This window comes from Pseudopipra pipra, chromosome W, assembly GCF_036250125.1.
Source record: "Pseudopipra pipra isolate bDixPip1 chromosome W, bDixPip1.hap1, whole genome shotgun sequence".
Lineage (NCBI taxonomy): Eukaryota > Metazoa > Chordata > Aves > Passeriformes > Pipridae > Pseudopipra > Pseudopipra pipra.
In genome coordinates this window covers 63,941,552-63,963,155 of record NC_087580.1, presented here as the reverse complement: position 1 = coordinate 63,963,155, position 21,604 = coordinate 63,941,552, and the positions used below count along the sequence as shown (strand labels likewise).

Below are 21,604 nucleotides of genomic sequence, written 5' to 3'. Positions count from 1 at the left end.
GGGGTTGTTCCTTTCCAGGTGCAGGACTTTGCACCATTTCCACTTGTTCAATTTCATGAGGTTCCTGTCAGCCCATTTCTGCAGCCTATCAAGTTCTCTCCAGATGGCAGCATGACCCTATGGCATATCAGCTACTTCTCCCAGTTCTGAGTCATCTACAAGCTTGTTGAGGGTATACTCTGCCCCATCATCCAGATCATTAATGAAGATGTTAAACAGGACCACTGGGGTCCGCTGCTAGTCACTGGCCTTCAACTAGACTTTGTTCCACTGATCACCACCCTCTGGATCTGGTCACTCAGCCAGTTTTCCATTCTTCTTATCCTGCCCCTATTTCTTCAGCTTCTCTATGAGGATGCTATGGGAGACACTGTTGAAAGTCTTCATGAAGTCCAGCTAGAAGTCCACTGCTTTCCCCTCATCTACAGGACCAGTCATTTCATCACAGAAGGTTATCAAGTTGGTCAAGCGTGACTTCCCTTTGGTGAATTCATGCTGACTACTCCTGATGGCTTTCTTGACCTTCATTTGTCTGGAAATGGTTTCCAGAATTAGCTGCTCCATCACCTTCCTGGGCATCGAGGTGAGGCTGGCTGGCCAGTAGTTTTCTGGGTCCTCCTCCTTGCCCTTCTTGAAGATAGTGGTATTTGCTTTCGTCCAGTCTTCGGACACTTCTCCCAGTAACCATGATCGATCAAAGATTATCAAGAGTGGCCTCACAATGACATCTGCTGGCTCTTTTGGCCCTCATGGGTGAATTCCATCAGGGCCCATGGACTTATGTATGTCCAGTTTGCTTAAGTATTCTCTGATCTGATCCTCTTCCACCAAAGGTACATTTTCCTCACTCCAGCCTTTTTCCCTGGTCTCAGGGGCCTGGTTTTCCTGAAAGCCAGTCTTGCTAGTAAAGACTGAGGCAAAGGCAGCATTCAGTACCTCAGCCTTTTCTGTGTCCTGGTGTCCTGTGTAACCAGGTCCCATGTCTCATTAAGCAACGGTTGCATGTTTTCCCTAGTCTTCTTTTTGTTACCTATGTACTTATAGAAGCCCTTCTTGTTGTCTTTGACATCCCTTGCCAAATTCAATTCCATTTGAGCTTTGTCTTTCATAACTCGATATAAGAAAGAGAGACTGACAATCTTTGTATTCCTCCCAGATTGCCCATCCTTGCTTCCACCTCTGTATACTTTCTGTTTGAGTTTGGCCAGGAAGACATCTAGAGTTTATGGGGGTTCTAGAAATAATAAAAAATGTAAATTAGGATTTTCAAGTATGATACTGTTCCTGTATTAAATGTCATTATTATATTAAATGCCAGACCTTGTGTACTAGATCTGGTTCAGATGGAGTTTTACTTTCTTCATAGCAGCCTGTATAGTGAGGTGTTTTGGATTCTTGACCTAACAGCATTGATAACACACTGATGTTTTAACTATTGCTGAACAGTGCTTGTACAGCATCATGACCAGTGAGTAGGCTAGCGTTGGGAATGGGACACAGCTAGGACAGTTGAACCAAGCTGACCAAAGATATTGCATACCAGATAATGTCATGCTTAGCAATAAAACTGAGGGGAAATTTTTCCGAAGTAGCTGTTGCTCAGAGACTGGCTGGACAGTGGTCTGCTGGTGGGAGGTGGTGAGTTATTGTCTTCGCATCACTTTTCTCATTTTATTGGTTGGGTGTTTTTTTTTTTTGCTTATTAGACTGTTTTTATCTCAACCCATGAGTTTTTCTCAGTTTTGCCATTCTGATTCTCTCCCCCATCCTACCTGGGGTGAGGGGAAAATAATGTTGTAACTGGGTGGGGATTTAACTGGTTGGGGTCAATTTACTGCACCTTGTTCAAATTGTAATTTTTTAATCTTGCTTTTTATAGATCACAAGACCATCCGGATCAACAAACGCACACCACTGGCAGTATTGCTACCACATCAATATCGAGCAGTAATACCTCAACACCAACTTCAACAAATATCAATTCTTTTGCCTTGGGTAAGAATATTTGTTAGATAACATGGTGGCTATCTTAGGTATCTTGGTTTCAGTTAAGTATCCCTGGAGCTTTATTCTAATGTAAACTGGACTTAAAAATATTATAAAATTACTGATTGCAAAAATCTGTGGTGTTGGTTGGAATAAGTTTTTGATCAGTAAGTTATCAGAGGTAAATTGTTTCCTTATTTTTTATGTACAGAACTTCAGCTTGTGTTGTTTCATCTTCAGTAATAAGGTGCCATTGATCTTGTATTCTGGCACTACAGGTAATTAAACTCCTTCCAGTCTCCTTCTCCTCCTTAACAGTGCATTTGAATTGGCCTGAAGAGAGTACTGAAGTTGGACCCATAACATCATGACTTGGAGCAGAAGTAACAAAGTTACTCATATCTTACAAACCAGTATTTCTCAGGTTCTGATTGAATTATTGGTCTTCTTTATCAGGAATAGAGACAGAAGTCTATTGATTTAAAAATATATTTTTTCAGAGTTGCTACATTTTGTTCTTCATCCTCTTTCTTTGCTTTCTTTTTAAAAACAAAAAACGAAACAACAGAAAACTGTGGTAAGCAATTACTTTTTTTAGTTGTTAACAGTTCTCCAGACTGACTAGTACCTTCTAAAAATGTGAAACTTTTGTTTGCTGAACTCTGCAAAGGAGAATTTAAAGCATTATTAGTTCTTGTTGCATCAGCAAAAAGAAGAGTTCTACTTTTTGTTTAGAATAGGGTATGCATCATGTTAAGAGATTCCTCATGGTGGTGGTCTCTATAAATGATTATTACAAATGTATTGGAAAGTGTTGGGAATTAACCTGAGGCCTTAAAACTCAAACATCCCTTGTACCTCAGCTACAGTAAAGTAGAAGAAAAGCTGTTAGAATTGTAACAAGTTATATTTCAGATGCAATTTGGATTTCTAGATGTCTCGTTATGTACAGAAGCAAACTCCTAGTGAACGACTCCTTAACAGCCTTGCAAAGATAGAATTTCCATTGAATTTCATTATTTTGAAGCGTGGGTTATGTTTATGTATTTTGTACTTAAAAAGAACCTGGATGTGTTTAGAAATATATTAGAAGCTGAAAGTTTAATTTTTTTTCCTTTCATCTTAAAGGTGGCCTTGGAGGTTTGACAGGCCTGAGTAGCCTGGGTTTAAATGCATCAAATTTTTCAGAGTTGCAAAGTCAGATGCAACGACAACTTATGTCCAACCCAGAAATGATGGTTCAGATAATGGAAAATCCATTTGTTCAGAGCATGCTTTCAAATCCTGACTTGATGAGACAGTTAATTATGGCTAACCCTCAAATGCAGCAACTGGTACAGAGAAATCCAGAAATCGGTCACATGCTGAATAATCCAGATATAATGAGACAGGTATGTAGAAAGAACTCTAAGGTCATGACTTTGATTATATTGTAACTGGGAATAAAAGAGCAAGAATTGGACATGCTTATATGAGTGCTGAAATACTGTTGAGGAATTTAGGCTTGTTAGACAATCTGTAAAAGGTCACTATAGGAAATAGATGGGGTTTTTTTCTAGCTGCTGGTGTCTGAAATAAGCTGATAATTTTAAAAAAACCCCAGCATAGTTTTAAAAGATGCCAAAGACTGTATAATCATATATTCTGAGTTAAGAGTCAAATGCCACTTGAAATCTTCTGTTGTCTAGTCAACAGTGAGTTTACTATAAAGTAATAATTCTCCAAAGTACTGCTTATCTCCAGTTTATGTAACTGTGGGTACTTCTGATTGCTTCTAAAGTTATGTAAGATATGCCTTATGTGACAGAGGGCATCAAGAAACAAGTGGAGGCTTTGGAAACTGTAGGTATTTATTTTTCAAGATGCATGCTGTACTGAGGTTAGAAATGGGAGAAACATAGTGTTGAGATGAGACAAGAAAGAACAGGATGGCACATTCAAGAGCTTTTTCTTCTGTTTAGTCAATGCATTGTGATTCAGCTAGCATACTGACAGTTGTGGCAGAATGTTGTCTAAATACAAAATTCTATTGAGTCCCCTCTCACTAAACTGATGTCTTGATTTGACTTTAATCTTAATTTCAAATGGAGTTAGACATTAGTAACTGAGGTACTGCTAAATGCTGATGTTTTCACTTTAGAATGGATTTTTTTATGAATACAAATTACATGTTCTATTTCATTAGACACTAGAACTTGCTAGAAACCCTGCAATGATGCAGGAAATGATGCGAAACCAAGACCGAGCCTTGAGCAACCTTGAAAGCATACCAGGTGGCTACAATGCCTTGCGACGTATGTACACAGATATTCAGGAGCCAATGTTGAATGCAGCTCAGGAACAGGTGAGAAATGATTGTAGGGGCCACTGAAAGTAAGTGGGTTTTAGTTGGTTGTTGGGGTTTTGTTTGTTTTTTGTGTGGTTTTGTGGGTTGTTTTTCAAATATGAAAGAAGATAAATAATGTAACTTTTCAAATGTGTACTTGTCAAAACTTAATTTCTTGAAGCTTGAAGTCAATGTGTGGTTTGTTCCTATGCTCTTTTAAACTTGAAGGGATAAAGATTGTTATGTGAGTTTGATAAGCTATTTTAATGTTAATAAATTTTTCTTATATATATTCTAAATTTATGTTTAATTCTTGGACTTATAAAGTTACTGAGGTTCAGGAAAAATGAAGAGTGTATAACTTGGAACCTAAGGTGGGAAGAAAAGAGGCTTTGAAATTTTTCTAAGTTGAAAACCACTATGCAAGATATAATCTTACTGTGATCAAAGTACTAGTGCTGTAGCATATGCTGCATTTAAAACGAGGTGTAATTAACTTACTTTTCTTTTCTTGTTGAAGATAATATTTACAATGGCTTATTTTAGGATGGTGATTATAATTGATTACCGTAACTTGCCATTTCTAGCAGACTTAAAAATAGTCGACTAATAGATAATATGTGTTTGTTTCTCCTTCTGTAGTTTGGAGGTAACCCATTTGCTTCCTTAGTAAGCAATGCATCATCAGGAGGGGACAGTCAGCCATCTCGTACAGAAAATAGAGATCCTTTACCAAATCCCTGGGCTCCTCAGTCCAGCTCTCAGAATTCCACAAGTACCAGCACCAGTGGTGAGAACAGTGGCAGCAGTAATGTCGGAAATAGCACCTCTGCTAGTATGGGACAGAGCTCAACTATACCAAATTTGGGATCTGGACTAGGAGGTGTGTCTGTTATTGCACTTGTATATATTTGCAAATATTCAGGAGTTAAGTGAAAATATTTTGTTATTATTGATGTTTTGATTAAAAGTTTGTGTTGCTGTTAATTTCCATTGAATATTTAACTAGTATCAAAGTCCTCTGTGGGAAAACAAACATGAAAAGTAAACCAAGAGTGCTAACAATACTTATGTACTGTCTTAAAATAAAAGTAGGGAATCTGTACATGAATGATAATATTTTTTTCTGTTTGGAGACAAACAGGAAAACAGTTAATAATGTAGATACTTAGCCTGACTGTTTGTTGGATATGACTTCTGGCTTATTTTGTTTCTAGGGAAGATGCATCTGTGTAAGCAGAACCACACAGATGTATTTAAGGGGCTAAAGCTCATCAAAAAAACCCAAAACAAAACCACACAGTTGTATCCCAGTTCTAGGCAGTCTAATTAATTTGATTATAGTCAAGGTTTTTACTAAAGTGACCTTTTACTTTTTTTTTTTAAGTTGGTATGTTCAACACACCAGGAATGCAGAGCTTGTTCCAGCAGATAACAGAAAATCCACAACTTATGCAAAATATGTTGTCTGCACCCTATATGAGAAGCATGATGCAGTCATTGAGCCAGAATCCTGATCTTGCAATACAGGTAAATGCTTTTTGTGTAGGAATGAGTTGTGTACACTGAAGTGAAAAAAGGAGTTGAATTTATCATAGTTATATTTTCAATACAGAATAACCGTGCTAACTTCTCAACAATAATCTGTTTGTTGCAAATGGTCCAGTTTTTAAATTATGTTAATGTCTGACTTCTTGAAATTATTACCTAGTTACCTTTAGCAATCTGTTGCAGTAAGTTTCTTCAATTTGTCGTTGGACATCATGTCAGGCATTTTCTTGTAACAACTTGTGTTTGTGTATGTTCCATACAGCCCTATAATTTTGTGGCCTAGCATAAGAACCAGTTAAACAAAACAAATGCTTTGATTATAAATTAAGGTAGATCTGCTTGTAAATAAATATCCATCTTAGCTTGGGAGGACAGAAGTGGAGGGGAAGGATTTGGTGCCATATCTAGCTGTTATTCTGGTTTTCCTTTCTCACCTGTGATCCTTGCGTGCAATAAAAGTGCTGATACTGCTGTTTTATGAATGGTATTGTAGAAGTGCTTTCCAATTTTACTTACAGCAATAATATCCAAAATCAAATCTTGACCTGAGATAATATTATTTTGTATACTAAACAGTTAATTGGAAATATCCCAGGCTTTTTGCAAACAATATTTACAGGGAAACCATCACATCGGTAGTGGAGGTTGATTAGAAAAGGCATTTCTTGTTGCATAACTGAGGTTGCTTTGGTGAGGATCTGGCAAGGATTCACTTCAGAAGTTTAATGCCACCACTTCCCCATCCCAAAAAAAAACCACAACAAAAACTACAACCAAAAATAAATAAAAAAAAGACACAAAAAACCCAAACAAAGAAAAAACTGAACAACAAAAAAACAACAGCCACACCACCAATTATTTCAGTCAATTCTCAGGGTGGTGGTTCATTGTTTCAGAACAAGTTTTGGCCAAAGGAGATGATTACTCTGAGGTTATCACAGGCTATTATCTTGTTATCTTGTTATCTGATTTGTATATGGTGAATAGTTGTCTTAAAATCCACTCTAGTATTTACTTTTTGATCTACTGCTTGATTCATGATGTTAAATATTTTTGGCCCATAGACGATGTTGAATAATCCTTTATTTGCTGGAAATTCTCAACTTCAGGAGCAAATGAGACGACAGCTTCCTACTTTGTTTCAACAAGTAAGATGAGATACTAAGTCTTCTTAATTAATGTCTGAAATTCAGTGAGCAATTTTTGCAACAAACTGCTGCCTTTCCTTGATTTCACTTAAAACTACATTCTGTGTTCTCATTAGCTTTAGACACTGAGTTGCATTATCCCTTGTAAGAATTGATACACACACAAGTTAACCCAGATGACCAAACCACAGCTAGAATATTAAGGAAAAGTTTATTCTGAAGTTGGAAACCCTAAATACACTGCTAAATCATGCAGTGGGCAAAAAAAAAGAAGCAGCGGGAGGCCCGTTATGGTGCTTTTATAACATCACCTTTTGCATGCACATAACATCAAGTCTGTGTTCTCCTCTATGCTTTTTATGGTCTCCCTCTCTCTCAGCAGGACCCTCAAGCATGTCTGTGAGAACTTTTATCTCTTCTTGCAACAGGGGAGTTAACTTCTCAAAGCAAGCAGGCAGAAAAATAGGTAGCACTATTCATGGGAAAGAATTTTCTCCCACACTGGGTTTTTCCTAGGCCTAGTTTTTCCAGCAGCAAAAATCTTGAGCAAAATTCTTTTTCCTCCTCGAATATATCTATATATCTTCCACGTTTAAACTTTCTGTCCCTACATCCCTTGATAATTAAATGCTTGATTTATCTCTCCATCCCTTTCAAAATTTAAATCTGGCTTTTAGTGGATGTTTTTGTCTGTGACTAGCACAACTGCTTTGATTTGCTCTTGCGCCTTTGCTTAGAAGTAATTACTTGTTCTTACTGCCCACCAGCCAGAGAGAACCTGTTTCCTACATGATTTCTTTTGCAAAATAAAGAAAAAATATTATTCCTTTTCCCACTACTAAGATAAGCTTTAACGGTACTTTTCTCATACTTCCTCCACCCTGCCCTGATTATCTGGGGTAAAGAGACCTTACAGCATGCCTTGAAAGATGCAAGTCATAAGCTAATTCAAAAGAAGTGAAGTGGATTCTGAAGATGTTTGCCTCTAAAGATTGCCTTACCACCAACTTTCCCTCTTACACTGTTGTGGTTGCAGTCCCAGTATTTGCTTTATCTTAGCTGTCACACTGTATACAAGGATTGTGTCCTTTAAATAGGACTAAGCAAAATTTTTAGGAATTAAAAATTGAATCCAGTGTATGAGTTCTATCATTAGGCATTCTTTACAATTCAAAGTAAATGTGTACTGCTGGGATCTCATTGCAGTGTTATGAGTAAAATAAATAACATGAATTTCATGCCATTGATGATTGTCTGATGCTCCAATCTATCTAGATCCCTCTGCAAGGCCTCTTGTCCCTCACAAGAGTCACAAGCACCTCACAGTTTAGTATCACCAGCACACTTTCTAATGGTGCATTCAATTCCTGCATCCAGATTGTTGATAAGTATATTGAACAGAACTGGCCCTAGAACTGAGCCCTGAAGAACACCGCTGGTGACTGGTAACCAGCCATATGTAGTCCCATTCACTACAACCTCTTGAGCCCTGCTGTTCAGCGAGTTCTTCACCCAGCACCATGAACCTGCTCATCCAACAGCTGGACAACTTATCCAGAAAGGTGCTGTGAGGGACAGTATCAAAAACCTTCCTGAAATCCAGAAAAACTGCATCCACTGCCTTCTTTTCATCTACTAGGCACGTGTCCTGATCATCAAAGAATGAGGGTTCATGAATATTATGTTTGCTAGTATGTTTTGCAGAGTAGATGTTGATGGCACTACAGATAGGAACACGTGCACAAATTATCAAATAGATGTAGTCTGAATTTAGCTAGAAAAAGATGTTTTATAGCTTTCTGTATTAGATACCTTCTTAGGTTTCACTGTATTCAGCCCTGTTGTTTACCAGTATTATGATATAGGAGACTAATTTAGAATTGTGTTTAACTAATAAATTCCTATGGCTTTGGAAGATGATAAAGTCTACTAGAAGAAGTAATGAGAAATACTTTTCCTTATGTTCTCCTTATTTAAAAAGAGTCTAGAGAGCTCATTCATCTCCTGTGAAAGTTTTCTCAAAAAAACCCCAATCTGAAGGATTTAATATAAATATTCAAATACAAAGTTGAAAAACAGCAAGTTCTGAAAGGATATCAGAGTCTATAAAACATCTAGTGATAAAGATCAACTTTGAATATCTGTATATTATGAGTTTCCTGTTTTTAGATGCAGAATCCTGACACGTTATCAGCTATGTCAAACCCTAGAGCAATGCAGGCTTTGCTACAGATTCAGCAGGGCTTGCAGACATTAGCAACGGAAGCACCAGGACTTATACCAGGGTAAGAATTGGTCATACAAATTTATACAAGAACTTTTCTCTTGTGTTTGGGTTTTTGTCAGCTTTTGTCTTTCTTTTTAACATATAGAGGTTTATCCAGTTTTTACAGACTGTTCCTCTTGCATTTTTTAGTTTCACTCAACTTATTTTAGAATCTGTCACACTGTGATGGTTTAAAAAAACAGCTGGGAATTAAACTCTAAATAAACCACTCCCCTTCCCCTGTGAGAGAGGGACAAAGGCAGAGACTATGGGTTGAGATAACAATTTACTGAAAACAGACAGCAGCGAAATAAGAAACACAGAGTAGCAGCAACAATGTTAATAACACAAGTATACAAAAGAGAAGGTTCTTTACATGCAAAAAACGTGTTCACCACCTTGACTCAGTTCCACATGGCTACTGAGACAAAGATGAGATGGCGGACGTTCCCGTGACTAGTGTTACATAGCGTCCCAGGACAAAGACAAGATGATGGATGTTCCCACAACTAGCATTTCCCACCCCTGAGCCTGAGACAACAAGAAACAATCCTGGACAAACTCCCAAAAAGCTGGATTGTCTGCATTGCGCCACTCACTTCCAGACTGCTCCAATCTGCTAGTTCAATCCCACACTGCACTGCCGCTTCAGACCACTCTGCTCCACTGTGCTCGGGCTCGACTCCTCTCATCTTGGTTTGCCACTGCTTCGTTCCCCGCGGCTGCTTCCAGCATTGGCGCACGCATGCGCTCCACTGGGTTTAGCTGTGTTTGATGCTTGGAGTTGCTTTCTTCCCAAGGGGACGGGAAGGGATGGGTGGCAGTGGCAGAAGGACACGGTCCACAAGGCTGGTCCCAGCAATTTCCCCAAAGCAAAGATTGAACAAAATGGCACTGCTTCCAGAGTGTGTTCATATTTTCTTACCCCCAAAGCCACCCCCCCAGCAACGAAGTGGGTGGTGTCAAATAGCAACCTAGCCATGCCCACAGAGTTCTAGGCTCCTCCCTGTTCTCGGTACCTGCAAGCAAAACTAGGACATACACTTTTGTTTGCAACACACTTTTAAGCAATGGTCTATGGTCTTGTTTTAGTGCTTAAGTTGTCATCCATTTTTTATTTGACAGAATTTTTACTTAGTAATTACAACTAAGCCATTTTTTTACTTTAGTGATGTATTTCTCTGTCATTTGTGCAGATTCAATCCTGGTTTAGGTGGATTGGGAAGCACTGGAGCTCCTACAGGGTCCACTGTACCTAGTTCAATTCCCAGTGAAAATACAAGTCCAACATCAGGGGCCACTGATCCTGGTCACCAGCAGTTTGTCCAACAAATGTTGCAAGCACTTGCTGGTGCAAATGCTCAGGTAAAGTAGATCACTGTATTCTAGCGTGTGTGTCTGTTGTGTGTGTGTGGTTGGTGGGGTTTTTGTTTGTTTGAGTTTTTTTAAATATCCAGTGAAACAGACACACAGATACCCACACACACACCCCTCCCCCCCATCCCACATACACCCCCTTCTCCACTGTAAACAAACAGAATGCTTCTGGTCAAAGGAGAGCAGAGGACGATTAAAAGTGATGTTCTAGCTGTGCAAATAAATGCTGGGAAAACATCACATTTGAGTAAAAGTGTCCTCTGAATGGTTGATTGATAGGTACACCTATCTTCATACCCTTGAGTTTCTGAAATGCCTGGAAAGAAGGGAGATTAAGGTGTTAAAGGGAGGACTGGTTCCCTGGCAACTGAAATGTGGGCTCAGACAAGAAAAGAACTTAAGTGTACTGAACATCATTATCTCTGTACTTTGTGTTGCTGGTTGTAGCTCAGGTTATTTGGGGCCTGAATTTGTAGCATGCTTCCCTGACATCCTGCAGATTCAGATTGCACAATGTACATTGTGTTAACATACCAAGTGGGATTTAGGCTTTCTGGAGAGCTCCAGAAGTCAAGCAAAGGTGGCAGCTTTGTAAAACAGAACCATTACACTGTGGTACATATCCAGTGTAATGGTAGACTGCTGATAAACCCGCTGTTCTTATCTCCTCTGTTGCCACAGAATAAGTCAGTTCAGCTTGCTGATCTGACAGAAAAATGTTACTTTATGTAACTATGAGAAAGCGGTGGTAAGAATAGCTATAGGAAGCCATGTTCTCAGATATTTTTATCATTCTAGATCTTATGCTACCAATGTTTATATTTCAGCCAGTATGTTTGCATTTTATTAGTTTGGAAGTATATGCAGTTTTTAAATACTGGTAGGAATTTCTCAATTGGATGAAACTTTAAGTAGAACAAAAGGAAAATTAGCAGTAGGTGCAAAAATCTTGTGTTGATATGTAAACTGTTTCACTCATTTCAAAAACTAGCTTTTCAGAATTACTCTGACCTTATATACCTAAAGTATATTTTCATATAATTGTTCTGTTTCACAAATGCCTCTGAGATGAAGATGATACAACTGAGAGTATTCATAATTTTATCTTTAGTTTATGAGCAATTTATTTGAGCAAGATCAACTCATAAAGCACAGCTGTCACTTTGCCTTAGGCTGAACTTTTTAACTAGAATTTTGGTAAATTTAGTCAACAATGCTCCAAGTATTTGTTGACTAAATTTACCAACTGACTTTTATGTCAAGGAAGAAAAAAACCCTACCACATTCACTGTTGCCAGCAGTGAAATTCTCAAAAGTTTTCTATTCCATGCTACTAGATTAGATTAATTCATAAAAAAAAAAGTCTGCATGTGCATCATTAACAAACTGTTCTTGTGACACATTTATCAGATGTAAGTGTTCCTTTTTTATCAAACAAGCAGCTGTGCTTGTAGTTCAAAAATGTCACATAAGTGAAGGTATTCTTAAAATTTGAGGCTAATCTGACTTGTTTCATCAACAATTCAGTTGTGAATGAAATTTGGGGAATTTGGAAAAGATGCATTCAGAAATTAGTAAAGACAAGAAGTGGTTCTGAAACAACTATGTTTGAATCCTGTACTTTGCCAAATATGTATTATGCTTTTATAGCTTGAGATTTTTTTTCTTAGCAGTTACAAAATCCAGAAGTTAGATTTCAGCAACAACTGGAGCAGCTGAGTGCAATGGGCTTTTTGAACCATGAAGCAAACTTACAAGCTCTGATAGCAACAGGAGGAGATATCAGTGCAGCTATTGAAAGGCTACTTGGTGCTCAGCTTTCATAGCACTGTTTCTTTAACTTGAAAAAATGTAATTTATTTTTGATAACAGCTCTTAAATCTTTAAAACAGTTGCTTTATTTCATTCTGACTCTTGTGTTTTCCTTGTTATAACTAAGTCATGCATTTTAAGGTCAAGTGCAGTAGTTTTCTTCAAATAGGGAATTGATGCATTTTCACTCAGTTGTTGTGTGCATCACTTTTGTTCTTCATTATTTCTTAATTTTTTGGAACAATATCAGCTTTCACAGTTGATTGAGTAGGTTTTGTCTGACTTGCAACTGTCCAATTTATTTACTACTAAACCATTAGCCTTCAGTAGTAATTTATGTAGGATACAAATTCAAAAGGAAACAATTGAAAGCTATAACATGTGGGTACCAGTGCTGCTTATGATGATTTCGGCATGTATTTTTTCTGCTAGAAAAATGCTGTAAAATTTATACCACTTTGAGTAATCTACCATTTTTGCTTTTATTTGTATGAAGTATAAACACGACATATACAATGAAGACATCTCATTTCTATAAATTTATACATTGCAATAGAATGAAATTATAAGTAACCAAAAAAGACCAGGGGAAAAAAAAGTATGAAGACATGGGGTTTAGTGTAGAATCTTCCAGCATATTAGGTAAACATCTCAGAAAAAATGCTTAGGCAAGTTCATTTAAAATATATTAGAATTACTGTTCTAGTTATATCTTCACATCTAGCCATAAAGAAACTTGCACTGTAACATTGTCTCATCGCAACATTGTTACAGGTTAACTGTAAATTACCTTTGTGCAAATTAAAGGAGCACTGCCTTGTGCTCTGAAAAGGTTTCTAAGGCATTTTGGCTTGTTCCATTGAGATTCTAACAAGCATTATGATTTTTAGATGGAAACATTACTTTCAGCCATTGTCATGTGATATTCTAATTATTTTAACCACCATGAAAAAAAATACTGTATATCTCTTGAGTTTTTATTGGTAGTTACCTCTCGTGCACAGGTAATAAACTAATTTAAAAGTATTTAAGCATCTTGTTTCAGTGTGTTTGCAATGGGTGATTATCCAGCATTCAAGATGACCCAAGATGATTGAAGTGTCAGCTCTGGGACTATTTACAGACTTTGGGCTAAGATTAACAAACAATACTTGGAGTATAAAGTGGAGGACAGAGAGGAAGGCTCATATGATACTGAAGACTGTTTAGATAAAGTGAAAGTAGTGAAATAAAGCATTCTGCTGTGTGTTACAGAATAGCACTTACTTTTTATTGGTCTTTGGTGTCAGTGTAATTGTGAACATTCTGATTTAATTCTTGTATTTCATTAGACACTTCATCTGAACAATCTTTTGGTACATATATAAAGCCAGTTTGTTCTAAAAAAACATTGCTTGCAAATGGTTTAAACTTACTGGTCTTGACTCAAAATTGTTAATAAGTTAAATGAAACAAATTTATAATGGGATATAAAGGAGGGCGTTGAGCACACTTTCTTTTACATACAATGAAATTAATAAAACTTGGCAAAACCAAGCATGCAGATTTTACAGGGAGTAACTGTGTTGTATTCTTCTCTCAGAAGTTTTTACTGTCCAGTAATCTTGGCTCTTACTTCAGCAGTAAGTAAATAGATCAAATACTGCTGATGCACAGTGCTGCGTAACGTTCAAGAAAATATATTGGTTGGCAGACCTCTCTGCCTCTAGATCAAAGTCTCATAGATAAGCAACATAGAATATTAAACAAATAAAACAATTAAAATAGAATCTCATGGTGATTTGAGTTTTATATGATCAAAGCTTTTAAAAATACTTAAAGTGTGGATAGGAAATTATTATTACTTTTATTTCTTAGTCAATGATAGTAAACATGCAAGGCACTAGACCTTCGTAGTGCCTCCTGTTTGGGTAAGTATCTTTCACTGCGTTGAGTTTGAGGCTCTTAGGGAAGTGATAGCAAGTAGTTTCTGTAGAATAATCACTACTTTTTAACAATTACTTTTAGGATCTTCAAAGTAACTAATTCAACTTGACCTTATAGCATGCCCTATAGGAAGTTTGCTTTAAAAAAGTGAGATATCTAGTAATTCAGAAGGTATATCCTTCTAAGAATACAATCCATAACTTGCAAAAAGGCCACTGTCAAATGGAAAGGGAAAAGCTGAAGTAGGGAGGGGAGAGACTTTTGCCAAGCTTTGCTAAGGTATTGAATCTTAACTCCATTGAACATTCTTTTGAGACAAGATCCAGTTCACCTATGTAAGTAAAACAGAGATGCGATATTTTAAGTCAAATTCAATTAGAATTTAAGAAAAAGTAGAATTTGACCTAAACTGTACAATGAACCATTGAGCTAAGTTGAGATACAATTAATAATTAATTTAACTATGTAACTACTGTCAACTAGTAATAACAATTAGTAACTGAGTAGTGGTAAAACACTGAGACATATTTAGTGTATAAGGACTTTTGGTTTTGTAGGAGAAGACCTTAATTGTTAAAAGTGGCAGTAGATGAAACAAGGTTTGTAATAGGGGTAAAAATGTATTGTGTTCATTAATAAAAGATACATCACACTTGGTTTAATGGCATAATAGAATGTTTGTTTGCACACTCTCTCGCCACTGTCTCTCTAGTCTTTTAGGCACTCACTTTTGAAGATGTCCAATTTCTTGTTGGTTATAAAGGTTTGAAACATAATATTACTGCTTGGTAAATATGTCATGCAGCTGCTTTCCTATCACTGTAGTTTCCTGAATTATTTAGTTATATTGTGTCTAAAAAAAATAAGCATAAATTTGCATTTAATAGTGAGTATATTCAAAAAGTTCTTTGCTTGTAGAATGGTATACTGGGAAAATAGGAAGACTTCATTAAAAGCAAAGGTACCACAAGAGGTTGCCTTTGCTTTAATTTTCATAGTGACTAAATTTGCATGGCAAAGTTAAAAATAATAATCTATGCTAACTGTATATGGCGATGATTCTGTTCAGGTCTGACTTGTAGAATCTTACATAAACTATCTATAGAGTTTTCATGAAGTTAAGCTAAAGAGGCATCTCTTGTTTAACAAGGACTTTAAAAACCCTTTTGTCAATTCAAAAGAGGATTTTAACCTTAAATTTTGTGAGTTATGTAACTGACTATATTTAGAAGTTTCTGATCACAAAAAAAGTTGAAATATGTATTTGAAGTTGCTTGATCTTAGGTTTTAAAGCAGCTGTATGAAAACCTATCCATAAGTGTATATTGGACTGGGTATAGGCTGAGATGGAAGCGTGAAGTAAGATAACACACAGGTACCCCCAAAATGCCAGGCAGTGGAAGGATTGCAGGAAAATATTTCCGAAGTTGAGAACACTAGACTTAGAAGCAAATTCCTAATGGCGCTTCAAACACACCGGGCCTGAGAAAAGACACTTGCTGATGTCAAAGTCCCTCTCAATGTAGCTAGATCGGCAGTTATGTGGAAGCAGCACATGCCATCAGGCTCAAACAGTGCACGTAGCAGTGAAACAGAAGGCAGCATAGCAGCAATTGGACTGGGTAAGTTCTCAGGTGCAAACACACTGCAGGTGCTCTATATCTACTGCATGGAGAACATTAATAAGATCTCCTCTTGGTCTTCTCCAGGCTAAACAGGCCCAGTTCCATCAGCCTTTCCTTGTAAGTGAGATGCTCCAGTCCCCTAATCATCTTTGTAGTCCTCCACTGGACTTGCTCCAAGATCTCCATGTCCCTCTTGTACTTAGGAGCCCAGAACTGAACACAGTACTCCAGATGTGGCCTCACCAGGGCTGAGTAGAGGGGCAGGATCACACAATTTCAGTGTGCACAGATGGAAGTCAGCCAACCCTGTTGATGCCTTAGAATTTTTAAGATTTGTAGCAAATATGGATTTTTAGTATGGCTGCAAAGTTTCTCACACTTTAGAATAGCAGTTGACAGTTCCTAAACCCTGTTCTCACGCTTCATATTGAATTTTCTAAATTCTTTAGGTTTGTGTAATGTTCTTCTCAAGGAAAAAGACTCTAGCAAACACATCTTGTTTAGGACATATGCACCTGGACCGGGAAAATAAGATATCATTGTAGCCAAAGCAACCTTGAAGGCCCAGAAACCTTGGAGAAGCTCCAAAGACAATGAGGAGGAGGAGGAGGAGGAAAAAAGGGATCTTGAGACCTCCAACTCAATTCTGGGGAGGCCTGCCGGGGGGGCAGATTTGGGTAGAATCTGAGGGCAGATAGTTCTCGGATTGGATGGATTAGTACTATAAAATTGTAGAATCCCTGGACACAGGGGTTGCGCCTATGTATTGTGTGCACCTGAAGGCCTTCATTAAAGGACTGCTCTCTATCTTATCTATACTAATATTGTTTGGAGAATTTTTCTTCCATTTTAGGCATCACTGCGATTGGCTGATTTTTTCCTTCGGACCAGGAAGTGCTCAGATATAAACTATATACATTTCAATAACATATATACATATATAGAAATATATATAAAAGAGTGTATATATATTTTATTTATTTATACATTGGTACATTTTTATATATATACTTCTATATGTGTGTATATTTATATGTATACACATTTATAAAGCTATAGAATATATATATCTCCAGGTAAAAGCATACATGCGAAATGGATTAAACATTTTTTACTAAGAGATAGTGGGATGAATAAATAAAGTTTAAATGTGAATAGAAACGAATTCAACAGAAGTTGCACAGTGCTGGCAAGACACAGGCAACGCTGGCTGTGAAAATTAAAAGCCAGAGCAAAATGCCAACTTGAAAAGAACATGTGAGTGGGGGCAACAAGGAAAAGATCTGAAGGGATTCCCAAAAAGGACCATGCAAACCAGAACAACTGGCCAATGAGTCCATGATCTGTAAACTGAATTTTGAGATGAGCCACACAGAGAGGATTGGTGGTGGGAGGCAGCTACCTTTGTCAATCATTGCATCAGATCTTACAGCTACCTGTAAGACCATTCTGGGATATAGGCTGATGCTATATGTGTTTCCTTATAGTTAGAATAGCCAATAGAATGTTTCATAAAGCTCCATCCGACTGGCTGAAAAGTCTGGAGCATGTTGTGACTGGTCTGCCTTCCTGTTTGGGCCTGCATCAACCAAAGAAAGTGAGCATAGAAGTGACAAATGCGTTCAAGAAAAAAAAAAGGAAAAAGCCTGGAGAAGACTGACTGGCAACTAACTCCCCACTTACCCTGTTAATAAAGTTTCTCTGTTTTTGAGTTAAATTGATTGTCCAGTGTTTAATTTTGTGCATGTGTGAAGTAGCAGCATGTCAGTAGACATGTGTACACTGCTGCTTCTGTAAAAAGAGATTTACTATGTTCCTGGGGACATGGGAAGCTTTGGGGGTATAAATCACCTTTTTGAAGCTGCTAAAAAGAAAATTGCCAATCTGAAAAGAAGGCAAGCAGCCACCTGGCTTGCAAGCCAGGATGCTTGCAGCTTACACAAGCCTACAAGAAAGCACTTTAAAAGAAGCAAGGTGATTGTGGCAGAGGTGGATGCACAGTGCAAGCAGACTTGGTGGATGTGCAAACTTTTCCAAACACAACAATGCTGTTAAGTACATCTGAATGGTGATAGACATAGTATCCAAGAATGCTCAGGGTCATTAGTCTAAACAAGTAAAACAGGTTCTGAAATAGCTAGGGCTTTTAATACAATTTTTAGCAGGGGGTACAAGACTCAGAAATTACAGACTGACCAAGGAAAAGAATTTTTAAACCAGCCTTTAAACAAACTGTTAAAGCAGTGTAATGTTCACCCATTACTAATGATGAAGTAAAAGCCTCAGTCATAGAACATTTCAACAGGATGCTCAAAAGCAAGATGTGGAGATATTTTTACAGCATTCAACATTTTTGCTACATTGACGTGTTGTCAGAGTTTATAAAGAGATAAAACTATAGCTTCCACTGAACTATCAGAGCCAGGCCTGTGGATGTGAACACTTCAAAAATCCACAAGGGTATGGAAAACCGTATGTGGGGGTGTGTTTAAAATTAAATAATCTGCACCTGTGCTCAAAAAGGGGGGACACAAAACATATTTGAGAAAGGTTGTGAGCAGACATTCTCAGACGAAATTTTCATAGTAGCTGAAATTGTGAGAAAGGGGACAGATACCTGTGTACCACTTATTAGACTATGATAAAGCAATTGAGGGGACATATTGCCCTAAAGAACTTCATTGAATTCTGAGGACAGAATCTACAAAATTGGGAGGAGCATTGATGCAAAAGGGAAAAAAGGAAAGAAACATGTGCTCATGAAGTGGCATGGCTGGACCCCAAAATTTAACAAATACAAGCTTCTCAATTCCAGGACATCTAGTGGCTAGCAGTGGAGCAGTGGGGGAAAAAGAAGGATGGCAGATAGGGTTTTCTACACCATACTACCCACCATGGCCCACAAAATACCAACTTGATGTTTGCTGTACAGCGGGTGAGGCCCCTGGAGATGTCGGAGAAGTGGGAGATAGGGTTGGGAGAAATATGGTACTGGCACACCTGAAGTAACGTCAATGAAGATGCCATCTTTGAAATAGGGCAGTAGGGCAAGACGTGGCAGTATACTTTGCAGAAAAGCTATCAACCATCCCTCTCCACGTTAATGGAACATGTGAACCATCCTATTAACCTCCCTACAACAAAGCTTCAGTTGTCAACTCTCCAGCAGTGGGCCTGGTCTATGATCCCATGATAAAGAAAACAGAGATCAAAATATATGAAAAACTTTACACTTTCTCCACAACTGGGGAACTGGCACATATTTTGGGGGCTTCTCCAAGGGTTGCTGCTAAGAAATTTCCCTTTGTGGCAGACATCAATGGATGGTTTAACTCGTTCAACCTCTACATGGACCTTGCAGAGCATCAGCTTTCCATGGAATTTGGGGTTCCTTTATTGCACTGTATTCCAACCAGTGGTAATAACAAGATCATTACAGTGACATATGAAAAGTTGACCTATGTGCCTGTAAACTGCCACCACATTGACACAATCTGCACTGAGATACAGACCCAACACAAGCTCACTCAAAAGAGAGATTATGTCAGAATAACAATTTAATAAAATAATACAATAAATACAATTATACAGACAAACAATTGGTTTTAACCCACAAAACCCAAATATATAACCCAGCACCCTGGGGCATGAACAGAGTGGTGTTTGTTGGGCCCCCTGAGTCCAAAGTAAAAGGAGAGGGAAAACCTGTTGGTGAGAGCGCTGTTGCAGTCTGGTCGAGAGTGGTGGTTGCAGTCTGGTTGAGAGTGCTGGTCTCAGTCTGGTTGAGAGTGGTGGTCACAGTCCTTCTCTGGATCCCACGAGTGGTAAAAAAGTCCCAAGAGTCCAAGATTATATATATCCTCAGGTTCAGGCAGGAATGCTCAGTACCTCCCTCAGGGTGGGTAGTTCCACAATGGGTGTGAGGACAGGAGCATCCTCCTATCTCACAGGCCTCTTAACACCCAGTTTATAGCCTGAGGAGTCAGGCGTGCTCTGGGCAGGTGGTGTAAATGGTCTATTGATAACAGTTTCTGGGAAATGGCATGGAGGGTGTAGAAAACACAGTTTTGGGTTATGCCCATCCAGTGATGAACTGGTCCCACCTGTTCTAATTAGGGCATTATCCACCCCTTATTCTATGCCCTTATTCTATATCCCTTTAAAAACTATATACATATATATATATATATATATACAATGAAACATTACAGACCATTCTCACTCAAAATTAGGTCCCCTTGTGGTACACAATGTGTCTCCCCATCTTTTTGCATTACCCACCAAGTGAAACCAGGCCCTTGAGCAAAAACAATCCCTCGGATGGGTTTGCCTTTTCTTGAGGTGGGACTAATCCAAACAGTCTTCCCTAACATACCTCTCATATGCACCCCGGGGACTTCATCTACAGTATGCAAGGGTTCTGATTGGGCAGGACCAGCTCGATAGATGGAGCCTCGGGTGTTGACCAATCAGGTGGCCTTTGCTAAATGCAGCTCTCAGTGTATGAAAGTCCCTCCACCCAGTGCCTTCAAGGTGGTTTTCAGCAGTCCGTTGCACTACTCAACTTTTCCAGCAGCTGGTGCATGGTAGGGGATATGATACACCCACTCAATGCCGTGCTCTCTGGCCCAGGTGTCTACGAGACCATTCTTGAAATGGGTCCCATTATCAGACTCAATTCTCTCCGGGGTGCTGTGTCACCACAGGACTTGTTTTTCAAGGCCCAGGATGGTATTCCGGGCAGTGGAGTGAGGCACAGAGTATGTCTCCAGCCATCCAGTGGTTGCTTCTACCACGGTCAGCACGTAGCGCTTGCCTTGGCAGGTTTTGGGGAGCGTGATGTAGTCAACTTGCCAGGCTTCCCCATACCTGTATTTCGACCACCGCCCACCACACCATAGAGGTTTCACTCGCTTGACCTGCTTGATGGCAGTACATGTCTCACAGTCATGGATGACCTGTGAGACACTGTCCATGGTTAGATCCATCCCTCGGTCACGAGCCCATCTGTATGTTGCATCTCTCCCCTGGTGACCGGAGGCATCATGGGCCCATCGAGCCAGAAATAATTCTCCCTTGTTCTGCCAATCCAGATCTAGCTGAAAGACTTTAATCCTGGCAGCTCGGTCCACCTGCTCGTTGTTACGATGCTCTTCATTAGCCCGACTCTTGGATACATGAGCATCTACGTGACGGACCTTCACACTCAGCTTCTCTACCCAGTCAGCGATGTCCTGCCACATCTCAGCCATCCAGATGGGTTTCCCTTTGTGCTGCCAGTTGGCAGAACCAAGGTGGGTCAAGTCAGGTCCTTTGGTCGCTTCTGCAACTCGCCGTGTGGGACTCCATACGGCTGCCTTCCATTTTCGGTTTGTCCCTACAATGCGGCAGGAGCCATCCGTGAAGAGAGCATATCGGTTTTCATTTTCTGGTAGCTGGTTAATATGGTGGAGCCTCCTCGGCCCGTGTCACCTGCTCCTTTTCTTCTTCAGAGGATAGTCCAAAATTCTCACCTTTGGGCCAATTGGTGATAATTTCCAGAATCCCAGGGCGATTAAGATTCCCTGTCCGGGTTCGCTGTGTGATC

The 21,604-nt window shown here is 38.8% G+C and overlaps 1 protein-coding gene across 2 annotated transcripts in view; it reads left to right on the top strand.

Moving 5' to 3' along the window:
- LOC135404389 (ubiquilin-1-like) overlaps nucleotides 1-16,884 on the top strand; it is a 33,465-nt gene extending 16,581 nt beyond the window's left edge. Inside the window, exons 3-11 of one of the 2 annotated variants that reach the window (XM_064639120.1) lie at nucleotides 1,880-1,995; nucleotides 3,115-3,377; nucleotides 4,172-4,330; nucleotides 4,955-5,195; nucleotides 5,700-5,842; nucleotides 6,928-7,011; nucleotides 9,181-9,296; nucleotides 10,474-10,642; nucleotides 12,328-16,884. In XM_064639120.1, coding sequence (XP_064495190.1) covers nucleotides 1,880-1,995; nucleotides 3,115-3,377; nucleotides 4,172-4,330; nucleotides 4,955-5,195; nucleotides 5,700-5,842; nucleotides 6,928-7,011; nucleotides 9,181-9,296; nucleotides 10,474-10,642; nucleotides 12,328-12,480 — 1,444 coding nt within the window. In that variant the 3' untranslated portion in view covers nucleotides 12,481-16,884. Of the gene's footprint in view, nucleotides 1-1,879; nucleotides 1,996-3,114; nucleotides 3,378-4,171; nucleotides 4,331-4,954; nucleotides 5,196-5,699; nucleotides 5,843-6,927; nucleotides 7,012-9,180; nucleotides 9,297-10,473; nucleotides 10,643-12,324 lie in introns of both variants that reach the window. The other variant, XM_064639119.1, reaches the window with a different exon arrangement.
- Nucleotides 16,885-21,604: the final 4,720 nt, after the last annotated feature.